We start from the raw sequence: 15,899 nt of genomic DNA, 5'->3' as shown, positions 1-15,899 counted from the left end.
ATGTCAAATTATGACTAAGTTGCTCATCTTCTACACACTTGGAGTTGATCAAAAGAAGTCTCCTATATCTTACCTGAAACGGAAATGTGCAATGATAAGTAAACAATGTTAATGTTTTGGGTTTTATTTGTAATACAGTATTTTCTTACCCTTTCTGGTATGATTGCAGGCTATGCTAAACAATCGTGAGGACGTTCCACAGTTGATGCTCGATACCAAATATCTATTTCAAGTGACGTTTCCTTTCACTCCCTCTCCACATGCCTTGGAAATGATACAAGTCCCCAGCAGTTTCAAACTTGGCTTTCTCACAAGGGTGTAATAAAACTAATGCACTGGTATTTTCTCAGAGACTAAATAAAGACAGGCAGACTTTCATGGTTCGTTTCTCCAGCTGGTGGATGGCACGGTAGCTTGCAGTGAATTAAGCTGTTAAAACCTTGTTCTAAAGTCAAGACTTAAAAAGTAGGAACAATTTAAGCTTGTGATTTCTTTCTGTTTTCTTACTGTACTTCATTCTTCATTATAGTCCTATAATGATGATGTTATCAGCTGGACATAAAGCTGACAGCAGTTTCTTACACCACAGGAGACAAGATTGCATTGGGTCTTTATCAGTAACTCTAAAGCATGAGTCATAGGGGAAAACTACCATGGGATTAATGTTATTACTTTACAGTTTTCCTTGCCTTTGCTTTCTGTAACAAGAGATTTTTTTCCAAGGTAATTCTATTCATTGTCTTGATATTCTGGATCTGTTTTACAGTAGCTTTCAGCCTTTTATGCTTTTTAGGCCTTTATTCATTCCATGAAATAAGTCTCTCATATTAGTTCACAAGAAAACTGTAGAAAGACGGAACAGAAGGTCCTCCCACAATTGTTCAATTTTTATTTTATTTTATTGATACAAATAACTACATTGAACCAGTCTAAGAGAATTGCTGTTGTAATAAACATATGCTGTCTTTTGTAGGCATGCTGGCTTGGTTCACTCAGGCTGAATGCTTACATTACTGTTCAGGCACACCAGACAGCTCTTTAGCCGGGGGGAATTTGGGTGCTTTTTTTTTTTTTTTTTGAAGGCAGATTTTAGTTTTGTTCTCTGCAATGACATGTCTGCATTTTCATATCAGTCATTAGCGTAGAAAAGTCAGACATAAAAATTCCTGTTCTGATCCATGTTTAAATTAAAAGATTATTAAAAAAAAAAAAAAAAAAAAAAAAAAAAAAAAAAAAAGAGTTCATCTCCTGTTTTGGGTCCATCTCTAATGCAGTGTCTTTCAGAACATATGCTGAGTATGCACACATGTACACATTTTTTCCCCATTCTTTCTTGCTTGTTTCCCTCCCTCAATTCTGACATTGAGTAGGAGTGAATGCAGCTATTGTGATCTGGTCTTACTGATAAACCAAGCTTAATTTCTGGCATTGAAATTAAATATATTTCATTTAAATTGCAGGATCCTTAGAAGTAGTCCTCTTTTTGCGTTGTTCAGCCTTCTTCCTGCAGGCAGAATGCAAAGAATAACAGCTTTATTTAATACTAGACTCTGTTAGAACAACTGGAGAACCAGCATTCACCTTACTAGAATCATGACAGTCATTAGAAATTCATCAGTAAATTACGCTAGCTTTCTAGCTAGGTTATTAGATATAATTATGAAAATTGAATGCTAAAGCTTTGAAATACTTCTAATTTCTAATTGTTATAGTTAATTTAAACATTACAGGAAGGATCAATTTTACTATTATTATTATTACATAGTGTTTAAAATCTGTAAATATAAAGAAGGACTGTTTTTTGCTATTTCCCATCCTTGGTATTTACTGTGAACAGTGACATATTCATAGTACCATCCACAGAGATATATGAAAAATATATGAAGGAATTTTTTTGTATTTTGTTCAATAGCAATAAAAGCTGTACAAAATGTCACAGATGTATAGGTACATTAGTATTCTTATCTGTTAAATAAAAGGTAGCTTTTAAATCAATCTGTAGTGTTTCGAGTGATGGAATAATTATATTTTCAGATAATAATTGTTTGAATATACATATGAATATATTTTATTTATATATACACATTGTGTATACTCCTATCCGAATGGTTATGCTGTTGCTGGCTCCATGTGAATTTCTGTAAATATTTTAAAGCAAGCAAGTCTAGTTGCTATAAATTGTGTATAGCCTTTTTTACAGTTACTGGAGCTGCACATATGTTACCTGGTACAGTATGAGTAAAATCACAATCCATTCTTAAATCTACATCCCACGGAAGTATCAGAAGGTATGTACGTCTGTATGTTAAAAATTTCTTGATAAAGGAAAATATTTATGATAATTTGGTACTAAATTATTTTGAGAGGTTTGTGTGAAATATGCTGTTAGCGCTGTGCATGCAAAGAACAAAATATATTTTAAAAGAAAGTTTAAAATAATCAGTATTTACTGTATTCTGTCAGAAACTTACTGTACTTCTGTTGACGTTAATGCCTTTAAACAATACGTAGATACAAATCTTTCTCTGTTTTTATAATTCTTCAAAATGTAAGGAGCAGTATTAGTGATGAAGGGCAGATACCTGAAAGAGACATTACTGAGGTTAACTTTCCTAGAATGATAGTAAAGGAGAAAGCTATTGCATTCGAATGGAAAAGTACAGGATGATCCTTACTGCAGTGGGAAAGCACCAAAATTGCTTATGAAGAGGGTTTAGGCATGTGACTCCTGCAGCTTCTGGCAGCTGGACTCAACAGCATAGGTGATCCCTCTCCCTCCTGTGTTTCCATAGTATTTGGGTTTAAAAAAAAAAAAAAAAAAAAAAAAAAGATAGTTTTCTTCTACCCAAACCTGTGTTGGACTGAAATCTAATTTCCTTTTTTTTTTCCTTCTCACATTGCATTACATTGTCTTGACTATTGAATGCAAACATCTAATGGCATGATTCAGTGACTTCAGTGGAGTCACAGCAGATGTGACTTCAGCACTTTTCAAGTTTTTCAGACATGATTTCATAAATATCCCTGGAGCTAAAGAATCCAATAAAGCAGAAACTTTTAATGTTGCTGATGTCGAAGTTACTGTCTTAAAATGGGTGAACAATGAAAGTATATCCAAGGAAGAACAAGCATGGCCACTACTTGTATTAGACTTAGAATTTTCTTTATGAAGTAGATTTAACATTGTCACTGTCGTTTGTCAGAATGTCAATTTAATAGGTGGAAAAAGCAGTAGTCAGCCACCTTTTCAGTAGTATGTTTAATATTTGGAAACATCCAAAAATTGCTGCAATATGAAATGAACAGGCAAGGTCTATTTTGCCTAACACTGTATATTCTTTGCTCTGTATTCTAAGAGGGCAGTTAAAATAAAGCCTCTAAACTATAATCATCAGTACATAACTGACCTGAGGTGATGCAACTTAGAGAGGCTGAGCTTTAAATACCCTTTAAGTAGCCTTAATAATAGAGAGGTTGCCGTTCTACATTAGCAGTTGCATACGGCTTATTTACTCGCCTTGAGAAACGCTGGGTTATTGTTGTTTGAAAAGGTAGGCAATTTTGTATATTTACCAACAAGATTAATTGTGCAGAATTTCTCTACAAGTGGCATATTTGTTAATGTTTCAGCATGCTGCCATTTTTATACTTCCACTGTATCTTTTTAAAAACCTAGTATGTTTAAAAATTCAGGCTACAGCATGGGAAGAAATCTTTTTAGACCTTTTGAGATTAAGCTCTTTGTAACAATGATGGTTTTGTATCATATTTTTAAAAGATATAAAGTATCTCATGTATAATACCACTTTTAAGTATTTGAAAGTTTTGCTGGCTTCTCTTGCAGTGAGATTTATATGTCGTAATCTCATCTAAAGTAAAGTACTGATATCAGGCATAATTCACCCTGTGTGTTACTCCAGTGAATTCTCTTGCTTTATCTAAAATTAATTCTGCCCAAGGTATTTATTCAAAGCTTAATAGATCATTGTCTAAAGTCTCTAGGTCTAATAATGATATTTTAACTAAGATGACATTTTTTTCTGTGATATTTTCATTTTACACTTCCTATGAAGTGAAAGTTTTCCTCCCAAAGTCTTGTTGGGCTAATGTCTTGAGACTCCATATCAAGTACATAAATCTGCCACCTGAGTTGCCCTCAGTGGGAATCTTGAATTCTAAGAATCTCTGAATAAGAATTTATTCAGTTGTTAAATATCGATTTAAGAATCTAGCATAGTTGAGCCCTGCTGCTATAGACACTTTAAAGCTATTAGATAGACTAGTACAGGGAAGCTCATTGAAAAGGTAGTGGCTTGGTGTCTCGGGCTCACTGTTTGCAAAAGAATGCATTAAAAATGTTAGGGTGTATTTGTTGCTTTTCAGTAAATGGGTTATAAACCCTGTTGACTGTGTATAGCTGGCTGAAAGCTCCATGCAAATTTGCTGTAGTTCATGTTAGGGCAGATTTCTTCTCACATATGTTGGGGTGAAGTTATGCAACTCCTTTAGACAACAGAAGAAACTCCTATTAACTTGGAAGGACAAGATTTCCAGGTTTATCATCTCATTTTTCAAGTTGTCCATGGAAAAATCTAAGAATAAGCAGCAAAATGGAGGTGCATAGAATAAACTTTGATTTTTTTACATAATATCCAGCCAAATCCTGAAATCTGCATAGTTCGTTCAATTTATTTTGCTCCATTTAAAATCTCCTTTGCAATAGCTTCTTCTAACTCATAAACTCATTATTTATGTTTATGTGAAAAACTGTTAAACATCTAGAGACTGTTAAAAGCTTGCATTGAGAGGATGGGAAATACTACATTTTCCCTATGAAAAAGGTAAGGAGAAAAATGGCATTATGATGGTATTGTTGTTTGTTATTCTGAATCTCAGAGTGTCTCATTCTCTATTGCTGATACTGCTTTGATCCTAAAGAAACCTGGTTTGAGAAGAAAAAGGGGGCTTATAATAACCCAGCTTTCAGTGTGCTGAAGCATCACTTTCTGCTCAAGCAGCACATTGATCATAATATTTTTGAAACTGCTGACTGAATCCTAGGCCATCCTTCAGCTTTAAAAATAATATGTAATATTGAATATTTAATAATAGAGTGAAAAAATAAATATTGGTTTGTGAGAAATCTGCACTGATCAGCTGCTATGTATTTCTAGTTACTGTTTACTGGCATTAATTAAATGAAAATTAAAAATCCACGTTGTCATTAATCTATGTGCAATCAGTGCACATTATAACAAAATACATATTTTACTTTGTATTTTTCTTCATAAAAATATAATCTGCAGATCGTACAACTGCCTTGCATGTAGTGACAGTCCACGAAGCCTGAGAGATTAGTCACAGAGAGAGATTATCTAGTCTGTAGATGTCTATATACAGCCTAAGCTGCATTAGCTACCAGAGCAGTAGCAGGAAACTTTGCACTGGACTGGAACACACTCTTTTTCTTCTCTCTTTCAGCTCACTCATACTGCAAAGATGTGTGACCAGACCTTTTTAGCGGTTGTATTCGGTCCATGTGACAAGTGCTCCAAAGAGAAGCCCCTCAGGGCTGTTTACATCAAATCAGAACAGCTCAGCTACTGCTCACTATGTGTGGAAATGGTATGTTACTGATTTTATCAGCTGGAATGTGAAAAGCCTGCAAAAATAGGAGTTGGTATATTAATGGTCTGTTCAGTTGGATTTTTTCTGGATAGCAAATAAGCATTGCTAGGCCTGAAGGCCAGCTACTTCTAATCCAAATAAACACCTCTGCAGACACCTGATGTTATTCCTTGAGCCTGGAACAGACATGGCCCCTGGGTTCAAGGATATGTTTTTTGATTCTTGATTGGAAAGTGGCCATGAGATTTTTACCCTAGGGCACTGCATTCCTTAGCTAAGCAAATGTTACATGCCTGTCTAAACTCTGCTCTGAGGTATATGTGTGCAAGTCTGCTCAGCCTGTAATTGTGAGTGTTGCCCATTACCTTTAACAGAACTTCCAAAAGAGACAGAACTATTGCAATGGACTGACTCAGCAGAGGTGAGGGGAGTTGAAGTTCATCTGATCTGTTTCAGCTTCACTGAGACAGAGCTGGAATGCTGTCCTCATGGCCTACACTTCATACTGAGACCAGGTGTTCTCATATGCTATGTGCAGTACTTCGCTGGGGGATCTGTCAGAGCTGGAAGTAGTTACAATGAGGATAAAGTGAGAAAAGAATCATGGAGGCTCTTCTGTCACCATGTGTGTGTACCAGAAGGTGGTAATGGGGGAGATGAGCCAACGTGCTAGCCAGACCAGCAGGTCCTGTCATAATACCTGCATGAAGAAGGAACAATGTTGGAGGCATTGAAATCTTCAGGAATTCCTGGTGAGGTGACAACCCACTCTCCTAGCAGGAAGCACTGTCCTGGCACAGTCACAGGATTTTTTTAGATGAGATACAAAGCTAGGGTACCTATGTGGTCACTGAAGAGCTGGTCTCCGAAACTGCTTTTGCAAAGTGAGGAATGTCGTTGTCCTGATTATACTCCAGCTTGGAGTTACTCTATTTCATCTTCCTGAACCATTGTGTAATATCTTTTGGAGAAGATTTCCTTCACTGCTTCTTCCCCAGAACTGATCACTACCGTAACTTGAATGGTGTTCAGTTGGTTGTTGTATTTAAATGTCAGATTAAATTATCTCTGCAGGAATACTAAAAGGTTTAACTAACGGTGTTTAGAAAACATTATAAGACAGACAGATAAGAGAACTGATTTGGTGATTATAGATGGTGCAACGTGTACAGTTCACTGACTGACACAGCATAATCACGTCACATTGTTTAGGAGGAAATTTAGATGTAATGAATGTAAGACAAAAGATGGTCCCTTCCCTATTTACTTGCTTCCCCTGACTTTGAAACCGCTGCTTTGTTCAGGTCCTTCTTGGCCAGCAGCCTATAAATAGCAATTTATCTAGTAAATTTTTGCATGACTTACTAAATGCACACTGAAGTTTCAGGAAACTGGCTGTTTGTTACTGCAACTTTCTCCTTATTCTTTGCACTATAGAAGTTAGACTCCTACCAAAAGAAACAGCTGCTAAGTGGAAGCAGACTGAGACTTCAAAAAGAATTGCCTCAGTACCTAACATCCTGTTAGGCTTTGTATCAGCACTGCAGTAAGATCTTGGGCTTTCTGGTTGATCTGACTTCAGCTTGCTTCTTCATATTTATTTTGAAGAAGAGATTTAAAAACAGCTAACTGGAACACAGAGAGCTCTTTGCAGTAGTAATGGAATGCATATAGATAGGAAAGTATCCTTTACTTTTTGTAACTGATTTTTCAGATCTGTGGAGATGCTTTGGTTTAAATCAAAATGCACAATATGTCCTAGCCACGCTTGTGCAGGTGTTTGTGTATGATTGTGCATAATGTGGTGTGCAATCAGCTGAGCCTTTTGCAGCATCCTGATTTGCACATCTTTTAATTTCAGATGCAGATTGCACTCAGCTGCATGAATGCATTTTCATCACCAGTCTTTTTGATTTTCCTCCAAACAGTATCTGTTGGGGGATAGCAGTTAGGAATTGCTGATTCCCAATGTTGAGATCATCCTACTTCCCTTAGTTGCCTTTTGGGCTAAAACATCTTTTTCCTGTGGGGTTTTGTCCATTTTGGAATTGGTACTAATCAATAGAAATTCAATGTGCTTGCTTTTTAGTCTTCTCCAAAAAAGTATTAGTACATTAGTTTACAACTTAAAGAAAGATCAGTTGATGAGTTAGTAAGAATGATATATATATATATATTTTTTTTTTTTTTTTAAATACCTACCCTTTGAGATAGTCAACAATGTGTGACACAGTCAGACCTTCCATTTTCCACACAATGGAATAGTACCAGCTTTCTCGCATGTATTCCTATCACCACAATGCCACACATTTGCCACACGTGGAAGGTAGGTTTGCGATTGTGGTAATGACTGTTCTTGCCACAATTCTTGGTGATTGAATTCTTCTCTAGCAGCTCCACAGAGTAACACTATAGAAAGCAGACTACTTTCAGAATGGTTACCTCAAAATAGCCTCAAAATATTTGAAGCCAAGGGTCATCACGCCTTTGACCCATAGGGAAAAGTCAGAGTCAAAATCTGTCTTCAAACAAAGCTGTCCTTGTTCTGGGCAATGTGGAAGCTCACTGCCTCTGAGGACATAGCAGCCAGTTTGTAAGTGATCGGCTTTCTAGGGAATGCTGGTGATCAGTACAAAGTGACAGCAACAAACACTTTCATGTACCAGTCACTACTGCACAATTAATGGATCATAACATTACAGAGTTCAGTTACGTGCTACTCTTTTCCACATAGTCCACAGTACAGGATGTTTTCACAGCCTTTTGGCCTGTGCTGATATGTTTTGAAACTCATCTGAAATCAGAGCACAAACTAAGAGGACCTATTTTTTGTCCACTGCTGCAGATTGAACTGCCATTTCAGGTTAAACATAGTAAATTCTATTATTGTGTTAACAAGGCATTTACTGTCATAGGGTTTTTAGGCGATTGCTGGTAAGTTGTGTTTTTATTTCTAATGAAAGCATATCCAGTAGTATGTGAACTCCACAGATTATACTGCCTCCTTTTTCTTTTGTGACACTGAATGTAACTGGATTAAAGTAAGTCCAGAGTTGCCTACATGGCCATCAGACTGGTAGGGTTGCCGCACCAGCTTCTGTGGACAGGGGGAAGACTGGAAACGCGTTCACTGTATTTGACTCTTCATATAAGTGGCCCAGATCCTGTAAAACAGACCTTGAGCATAAAGCCAGACAAAGGCCTGACTTCAGCCCGCAGATTTACAGTGAAGAGCTCAACAGGTCTGCCCATGCGTCCCGGTCAGACAGTGACACTGCTGCTAAGCCTGTGTGGGAAAGGACTTACTTTCTCTAAGGCTGTACTGTGTCCAGGATGTGCCCAGAGTCTAAACAACAGCTGCAAACACTTATTTTCTTATCTGCCTTTCTAATCTTGGAACATCTCCAGGTTGAACAACAGCCATTTAATTGTCTATTTTCTGGCTAAAGGGAGACAATGAGAGTCAATATGAGCAAAGTTATTCAGTGTAGATCAAGGACAATTTGTGAAGAAAGAAGAGGACGTTTTCAAGGAACTCCCAGGGAACAAAAAGTTGCAAGGTTGTTTGCTGCTGTTCTTTCTCTGGAAACGTGAGCCGCTCTGCACATCGCACACGTTCGCTCTCTGCCCGCAAGCAGAAGCTGCTGAGACAGGGAGCTGTTTTTTGCTGCCTTTGGTGTTTCGGAAATTGGTCCTTTTCAGTGGCTGGGAAGGCCCAAGTCTGCATATCTGTGTGCAGAATAAAGAGGGGGTTCGTTTAAGGTGGGACAAGGGTAAAAACGAGGAATTTGAAGCATAATGAGGAGAGGGGTTCACATGGCTCCATCCATCCTGCCGGCACCTTGTGACCAAGTCTCCTAGTCCCCCCTGCTCCTTGGGCTGTAAGGGAACGATGGAGCCGAGCTGGGCTTTGCAAAGCCTTGACAGGATCAGTCTTCCCAGTCTGGCATTTGAAAATGCTGCTGAGGTGACCGGTTAGGGTTTTGGTTTTTGTTTTCTTTTGTTTTTTCTCCTCCTCCTTCCGCAGGGGCTGCGAACTTCAGGCCCGCACAGGTCGTGCAGGCAGCAGCCCCAGCCTTTCGCCGTGTGCTTCTGGGCCGAGGCAGCCCCGGGGCTGCGCCAGGCGATGCCCGGCAGCTCGGCTCTCCCCTGCCGGAGGCCGGCGGGGGCAGGAGGCCAGGCCGGGCTCAGCCCCCTGCCCGGCGGCCGGCGGGGCTCGGCCGGTGCCGCAGCAGGGCCGGGGAGGGGCCGGGAGCCGGGTTGCTGAGGCAGCGGGAGCCTCGGCAGCATCCCCGAGAGCCCGGCGGGCGACAGAACTCCTCCCTCCCTCCCTCTCTCTCTCCCCCGTCTCCCTCCCCGCTTCCCTCGCAAAGATGGCAACCGAGGGGCTGCACGAGAACGAGACCTTGGCGTCGCTGAAAACCGAGGCGGAGAGCCTGAAGGGCAAGCTGGAGGAGGAGCGGGCCAAGCTGCACGACGTGGAGCGTGAGCGGGGACCGGGGGGCGGCCGCGGGGGAAGGAGGCGGCGGCGGGGACGCTGCCCCCAGGCCGGGCCGGGCCGGCCTCCGCCGGGCCTCCGGCGCCCCGCGACCGGCCCGGCCTCCGCGCCGGGCCCAGGGGAGGGAAGGGAGGGAGGGAGGGAGCGAGGGGAAGCAGGGGGCCGCGGCATCCACGTCCCGGCCGGGCCGGGGCCGGCTCGCAGCGTGCCGCAGCGCGCCTCGCAGGCGCAAAGCCAGCCTAAAGGCGGCCGGGCGGGAGCTGTGCCCGAGGCAGCGAGGCCGGGGTGTCCCCGGCTGAAGGGGGCTCGAAAAGGAGCCCCGGCCCCCGGGGAGCCACCTGAGGGGCGCCCCCTGCAGCCCTGCCCCCTGCAGCCCTGCCGCTGCCCCCCGGCAGGGGACAGGCGCTCACCTTGGTGTGGTGGTTCCTGAACTGCCCGTCCGGATGTGCAGAGGTGCTATTTGTTTTGTTACGTTTTTATGTAAATAACATATAGTGCGGTTCTTTTTTGGGGAAAAACGTCTAAATTACTGTATTATATTAGTATATTGCGTATGACTGAAGTCATATCGCTCATTTAATTAAAATTCCTGTCACATACACACACACACATACATCCAATACCTGAGCTGGCAGGGGACCCCCAAGGATCACCAGGTGATGCTCTGGGTGTCGGAGAGGAGCGTGAGTCTGTGCCAGTGCTGGAGGTGCTGGTGGCAGTGTCAGGCTGAGGGACTGGCAGGCATTGTGAAATTTCAGGTGTGGGAGAGTTAAAAGTTTTATTTTTTTCCTCCGGAGTAAATAGAGCATTTTCTGATCTAAATTAGGTAATCATAAATTACGTCTGTCCCGCTAGCAGGAATCATTAGACAGATGGAGATGGCCTCATTACAGGAACATTGCAGTGAATCATCAAATTCATGCAGTGTAATTTCTGTATCAGAAGTGGTGGGGCAGACCCCATAAGCATATCTTTTAAGCATGTGCATAAATCTGTTTTTGCACAGGAAAGCAATTTTATTTATGACTGGAGTGATATGTAAATGGGTACATCACTAGTCATAGGATATTTATCTCTTTTCTTATATGTAAAATCTGTAAACTCCTGCAGGAAGGCAGTTTTTGCTTAGCCATGGCAGGATTTCCAAGATAAAAGGTTTATGCTCCTACAGGACACTGCTCCCTCATGATACTTTATATCATCAACTCCATATCAGAGGTTTTTTTGTGCTTAAATTATCCCCAAGAGCTATTTCTGCGAGGGTTATAAGTTTCAGAATAAAGTATCTCTTCTGTTTTTTCTAATCTAAAATTGCATCTTTCATATTTTTTTCTCTGATCATGACCTTCCTTCTATGGTTCCCAAAACAAACAGTGGGCTGAACGATTATTGCCCTTATTTGTTCAGCTGGTTTTGAACAGCAGCTCTCCAAAATGTGGATAGAAAGAGGAAATACCAAACATCCATTTGATTCACAGTATTACAGTTGTAAGGATTCAATTTTATCACTTAAAACTTTAGGTATAGATAAAACAGTTTGTCCTGCTCACGTGATCCATAGATTTTTAAGGCCAGAAGATACCATTAGGACCAATTGACTACAGCACAGAAAAGATCAAAGTCCTGATAGTCTCTGCATTAAATCCACCATTCCTGTTCAGGCCAAATCATATGTTTTATAAAACAGTATGCTTTATCTGGACTTTCATAAAACCACTCGAGCTACTTCCTGGCTTTAGCTGATCTGCCTATGCCTGAGTGCATAACTTTCAACTACCTTGAAACAATATCGGAGAATGCTTCAAAATAGTTATCTGACTCTAAAACCTGCTAGGCGGTTGGAGGGCTATGATGGCTGCGGTTGGAGATAAGCATCCTCAGAGAATCTAAAAGCTAAACTAGACAATTCCACAGAATCAGACACGTTGACATAATGGAAACACTTTGCCTATTGTCTGTGAAACATTTGTTTGTCAGATATGTTCTGGACACAAGCGTCTTTCCAGCTGCCATAATAACCTCCTGTTGTATGTTTTCATCTCATCTGATTGGATCGTTGAGCAGGTTTTAGTGGGTATCAGCAGGGGAAAATCACATCTTTTCCTCAGGAAGCTTACAGGGTGCTTTCTCAGAAACTTGTTTGTGGCCTCCCGTTAGAGACGGTGTGGACAGGTTGGCAGGAGCAGCGGACAGTACTCGACCCCTGGGTGGGTGACGCTGGGCATGCAGAGATTCCAGGTGAGAACGTTATTCTGGCACAGCCTGCAGGGCTAGTGGTTTTGAAAGACAGCTCTTGAAAAACTAAACCACTAGGAGTCAGTCCCTGCCTTAGGCCGAAATTGCTCCCCTGACCCTGTGCCAGGGAATGATCTCAAAGTTAAGGATGTCTGCTCTCTCACTGCCCTTCCAGGCCTGCAGCCTTTCTTGCAGCATCTCTAGAAAAGTGACCAAAGGTAAAGCATCAGTGTTGCTCTCAAGCAGTCACCTGCCACATGGAGCATGAAGCTCAGCTGCCATCACAGCACTGAAAAAGCTTAGGATTTCTTCTGCCAGCTCATTAAAGTGTGTGAGCTTCTGCATTTATTTCAAAAGGTGTGAAGTCATTGCCCCCTTAGCCAGCAGCAACTACGCTAGGTTTCAGTATGGACAAACAAACAACACAGAATAGTGCTGGATCCTATTAGCTTTTCTCAGGGCTGAATCATTTTTCAGTTCTGGTGCCAGAACCCCTGCTCTGCTGTGGGACTTGAAGCAACTCCCACCCTCCCTGATGCTCCGTGTGAGGTATGTCAGGACTTCTGCAGGGCGCCAAGATGCATCGTGCCCCTGCTTAGCCCACCCCGGAGGAACAACTTTGGAGCAGAGCAAATAGGTTTTTGCAGATGATGCTTTCTCCCAGACTTGTGCAGATGACCCCAGCATGAGGTGTCAGGGTTATGTGAGACAGCTCTTAGTTGCATGAGCTGCGGTGGGTTGGATTTTTACATCAAAGTGAGTTTGCACAATTGGAAATGCAAATCTGCTGGGTTTTTAAGAATATCAGCAGAAAGCGCTGCTGTTAAATGAGGTATGGAAGAACTGACTTCTTCCCCTGAGGATGCTACTCAGGAAAGTTGTCTGCCCTGTCTGATTCTCCCTCCCATAAAAGAAAAAGCTGATCCACCCAGGAGTCTTTGAGGTCTGTAGATGCAGTTGAGAAGTTGGCTAGCGCACTTACAGCAAGTGTTGAGTTTCCCAAGTTTCACTCAGAGCGGTGGCCAGGCCCTTGGGGCCCCCTTGGCCACCAGAAGGGCAGAGAAGCCTCCGGTGCCAGTGGCTGGTGCCCGTATCACGCTGCACCTTCACTGCAGTGCTTGAGGGCTGACTGCAGCTGGGAGTCTCACATCCAGAACAAGCGTTTTACTGTGAAAACGTCAGAGATTTGATGGTTATCCCCGCTTTTTGTATGATTTGTTCCTCCAAGACCCAGCAGTGATCTTCACTTCTGCTGAGTACCTCAGGCTATGTGTTAGGCTGGAGGCTGTCCACGCTTTCAAGCCTCAGTCAGATTGAGGATTTCCCAATAAGAGGGAGGAAGGGGGGTGAGTAATTGATTTTCCAGTTATATTTGGCTGTGATAATGTGCAAGAGCTTCAGCTGCTACTGCCCTGGAATTCAAGCCCTGAGTGAATTCATACCTATCTTTATCTGTGGATATATTCATACACCGCCCACCTTGGTTTTACCACCTGCCAACCCTGAAGCAGACTTTGTTGGCCTGCACCATAGACTCATGTTTCTTGGATTAATCCCTACAAGTGACATTACTCACGAACGTAAAAGCTTTCAGTGGCAGAGCTTCAGTGCAAGGTTCTCTAACCATCAGCTGTTTGCAGTTCACCAGGTGGCAGAGCGTGTGGAGGCACTGGGCCAGTTTGTGATGAAGACCAGGAGGACGCTGAAGGGCCATGGAAATAAAGTTCTCTGTATGGACTGGTGCAAAGACAAAAGAAGAATTGTGAGCTCTTCCCAGGTATGCCGTTGGGCAGATGTTTTCAGAAATACTGTTGAGTGCTAATACAAATCTTCTGGCTGTACTACATAGTACTCTTTTCAGGTGACACCTTTGTATAGTGTAAATGCTTTCAAGACGCCCCTAAAGCAATTAATTGGCAACATATTTGTTCAGAGAGCACAAATCCAAGTTTCTGAGCATCACTACATGTGTCATAGCTAATATCAAAAATATTTCCTTTTGTGGTCATATACAGGTTTTCCCTGTATTCCCTACTACAAAAGAAAATAAAAGTCATCTGAACCCGTTGGACACTTTATTGCCTTGGTCTTTACAGATTCAATATTCAGTAATGATTTCAGTTTAAGCGTTAAGAGAAAATAGTTGGGAGAAGGGAAGGGAAGAAGTGTTGATTCTTCTAGAGATTTCTTTGCACAAAAATTTCTTCTGCAGTCTGTATGATTGGTGCGACCTTGAAAACCTCACACCTCCTGCTAAAACTACTGCATTTACTTGGGCATTTTGAGAAACAGTCCGAACACCTGCTCGAGCAGTTTCGTGAGCTGGAGGAGGTAATAATATAATTACCTTCTAGATTCCCTGGTCCATCGTGAGCCCAGTATAGCAGTGGGTGAGCTTGCTGCATCTCACAGCTGTTCATTGACTTATATGAAATCTGTCAGGGGTCTCACTAGAGGGATAAAAATAGGCAATCTGCATTGCAGGCCACCTTCAGTTACTGTGAGGGGCTTTTTAACCATTCATGGTGATTCCAGCAAAGAGATCAAAGTGTAAATAATGAATGTGACATTTTTAAAGTGGTTAAAATGCCAGTATGTAGGTAGAAAGCTAAACAGTGAAGCTGTAATGCATTTTTGCATTTCTCTATTTTTTGAAGAACTGTAATGAAGAGAATGCCGTGGCTGAAAGGAGGCAAGAGAGGGTTCAATAGTAATGGTTTCATAAGAGGGTCCTTTTTGTGGTGTGTGCTGTAGGTAAAAGAAGTTCTCACAAACACACTAGGGAAAACCCTTTAAAAAAAAAAAAATCAGTCTTTTAATCCAGCATCAGTCAACTCAGTTAGAAGGCAATATGCTATTCTTCTGTTGGAAGAAATAACTAGCACTATGGAGAAGTGTCTCCTTGGTGCCTCACTGCAGTCATTGTAATGTTGCTAAAATGGAGACAAAAATTGCATGAGACAACAAATCAGGGAATAGAAATGATCAGCAGAGTTTTCTCTACATCTGGGAAGTAAGCTAACAGCTCTCTCTCTGTTTGTGTACTTTCATTTAGGATGGGAAGGTGATTGTGTGGGATTCCTTCACTACCAACAAGGTAGGTGAAACTTCAGCAAAGGTCAGATTTTTGTGTGTAGGGCAAACAACAGTGGGATAAGCTGGACGGCTGGAGGACTTACAGGAGGCAGCAGGAGGATGATGGAATATCCTGCATACCTCCAGCAGCACCTCAAAGCAAATAGCCCAGGACAAACCATCTCTCTTGACCTGGCTCTGAGCAAAGTCCCCATTGGGGCACTGGTATTCATCGTGGTCTCCAGGGCATATCGATCCCGTGGTGTGATGCCCCCTGTGCTGGGAGCAAAGCCAGGCCAGAGAATGGAGGTCCTCCCTCGGTAACAGCTGTGCAAGGTGCCATGGGTGCCATGTGTGAGCACTGGGGATCCTCCGGATATGGTGTTCACGCTGAACACACATGCTGCTTCTCCAAGCCTGGACAAGGCTGCCTTTCTCATCCTGCTCCACACAGTTGAGAAAA

General features: G+C 42.0%; 2 protein-coding genes and 1 long non-coding RNA gene across 4 annotated transcripts in view; 2 read left to right on the top strand and 1 right to left on the bottom strand.

Moving 5' to 3' along the window:
* Window positions 1-2,446, top strand: part of MYO5C (myosin VC) — a 36,076-nt gene extending 33,630 nt beyond the window's left edge. The window contains exon 41 of the mRNA XM_082769358.1: window positions 170-2,446. Coding sequence (XP_082625484.1) covers window positions 170-322 — 153 coding nt within the window. The 3' untranslated portion in view covers window positions 323-2,446. The remainder of the gene's footprint in view (window positions 1-169) is intronic.
* LOC309882350 lies at window positions 1,364-10,171 on the bottom strand. Its single transcript, XR_014318274.1, has 4 exons — window positions 10,034-10,171; window positions 7,831-9,357; window positions 2,472-2,582; window positions 1,364-1,504 (listed from the first exon to the last, which is right to left on the bottom strand). It is a non-coding gene; the product is annotated as an uncharacterized lncRNA (long non-coding RNA).
* Window positions 9,228-15,899, top strand: part of GNB5 (G protein subunit beta 5) — a 20,646-nt gene continuing 13,974 nt past the window's right edge. Inside the window, exons 1-4 of one of the 2 annotated variants that reach the window (XM_082769361.1) lie at window positions 9,228-9,595; window positions 10,002-10,113; window positions 14,002-14,138; window positions 15,417-15,458. In XM_082769361.1, the coding sequence (XP_082625487.1) occupies window positions 9,521-9,595; window positions 10,002-10,113; window positions 14,002-14,138; window positions 15,417-15,458 (366 nt within the window). In that variant the 5' untranslated portion in view covers window positions 9,228-9,520. Of the gene's footprint in view, window positions 9,596-10,001; window positions 10,114-10,321; window positions 14,139-15,416; window positions 15,459-15,899 lie in introns of those variants that run through there. The other variant, XM_082769360.1, reaches the window with a different exon arrangement.

The sequence above is a fragment of the Aythya marila genome (genome assembly GCF_965140915.1).
Source record: "Aythya marila genome assembly, chromosome: 11".
Taxonomy (NCBI): Eukaryota; Metazoa; Chordata; class Aves; order Anseriformes; family Anatidae; genus Aythya; species Aythya marila.
Note: the sequence above shows the minus strand (reverse complement) of the source record. Positions and strands in the feature narration are given on the sequence as shown.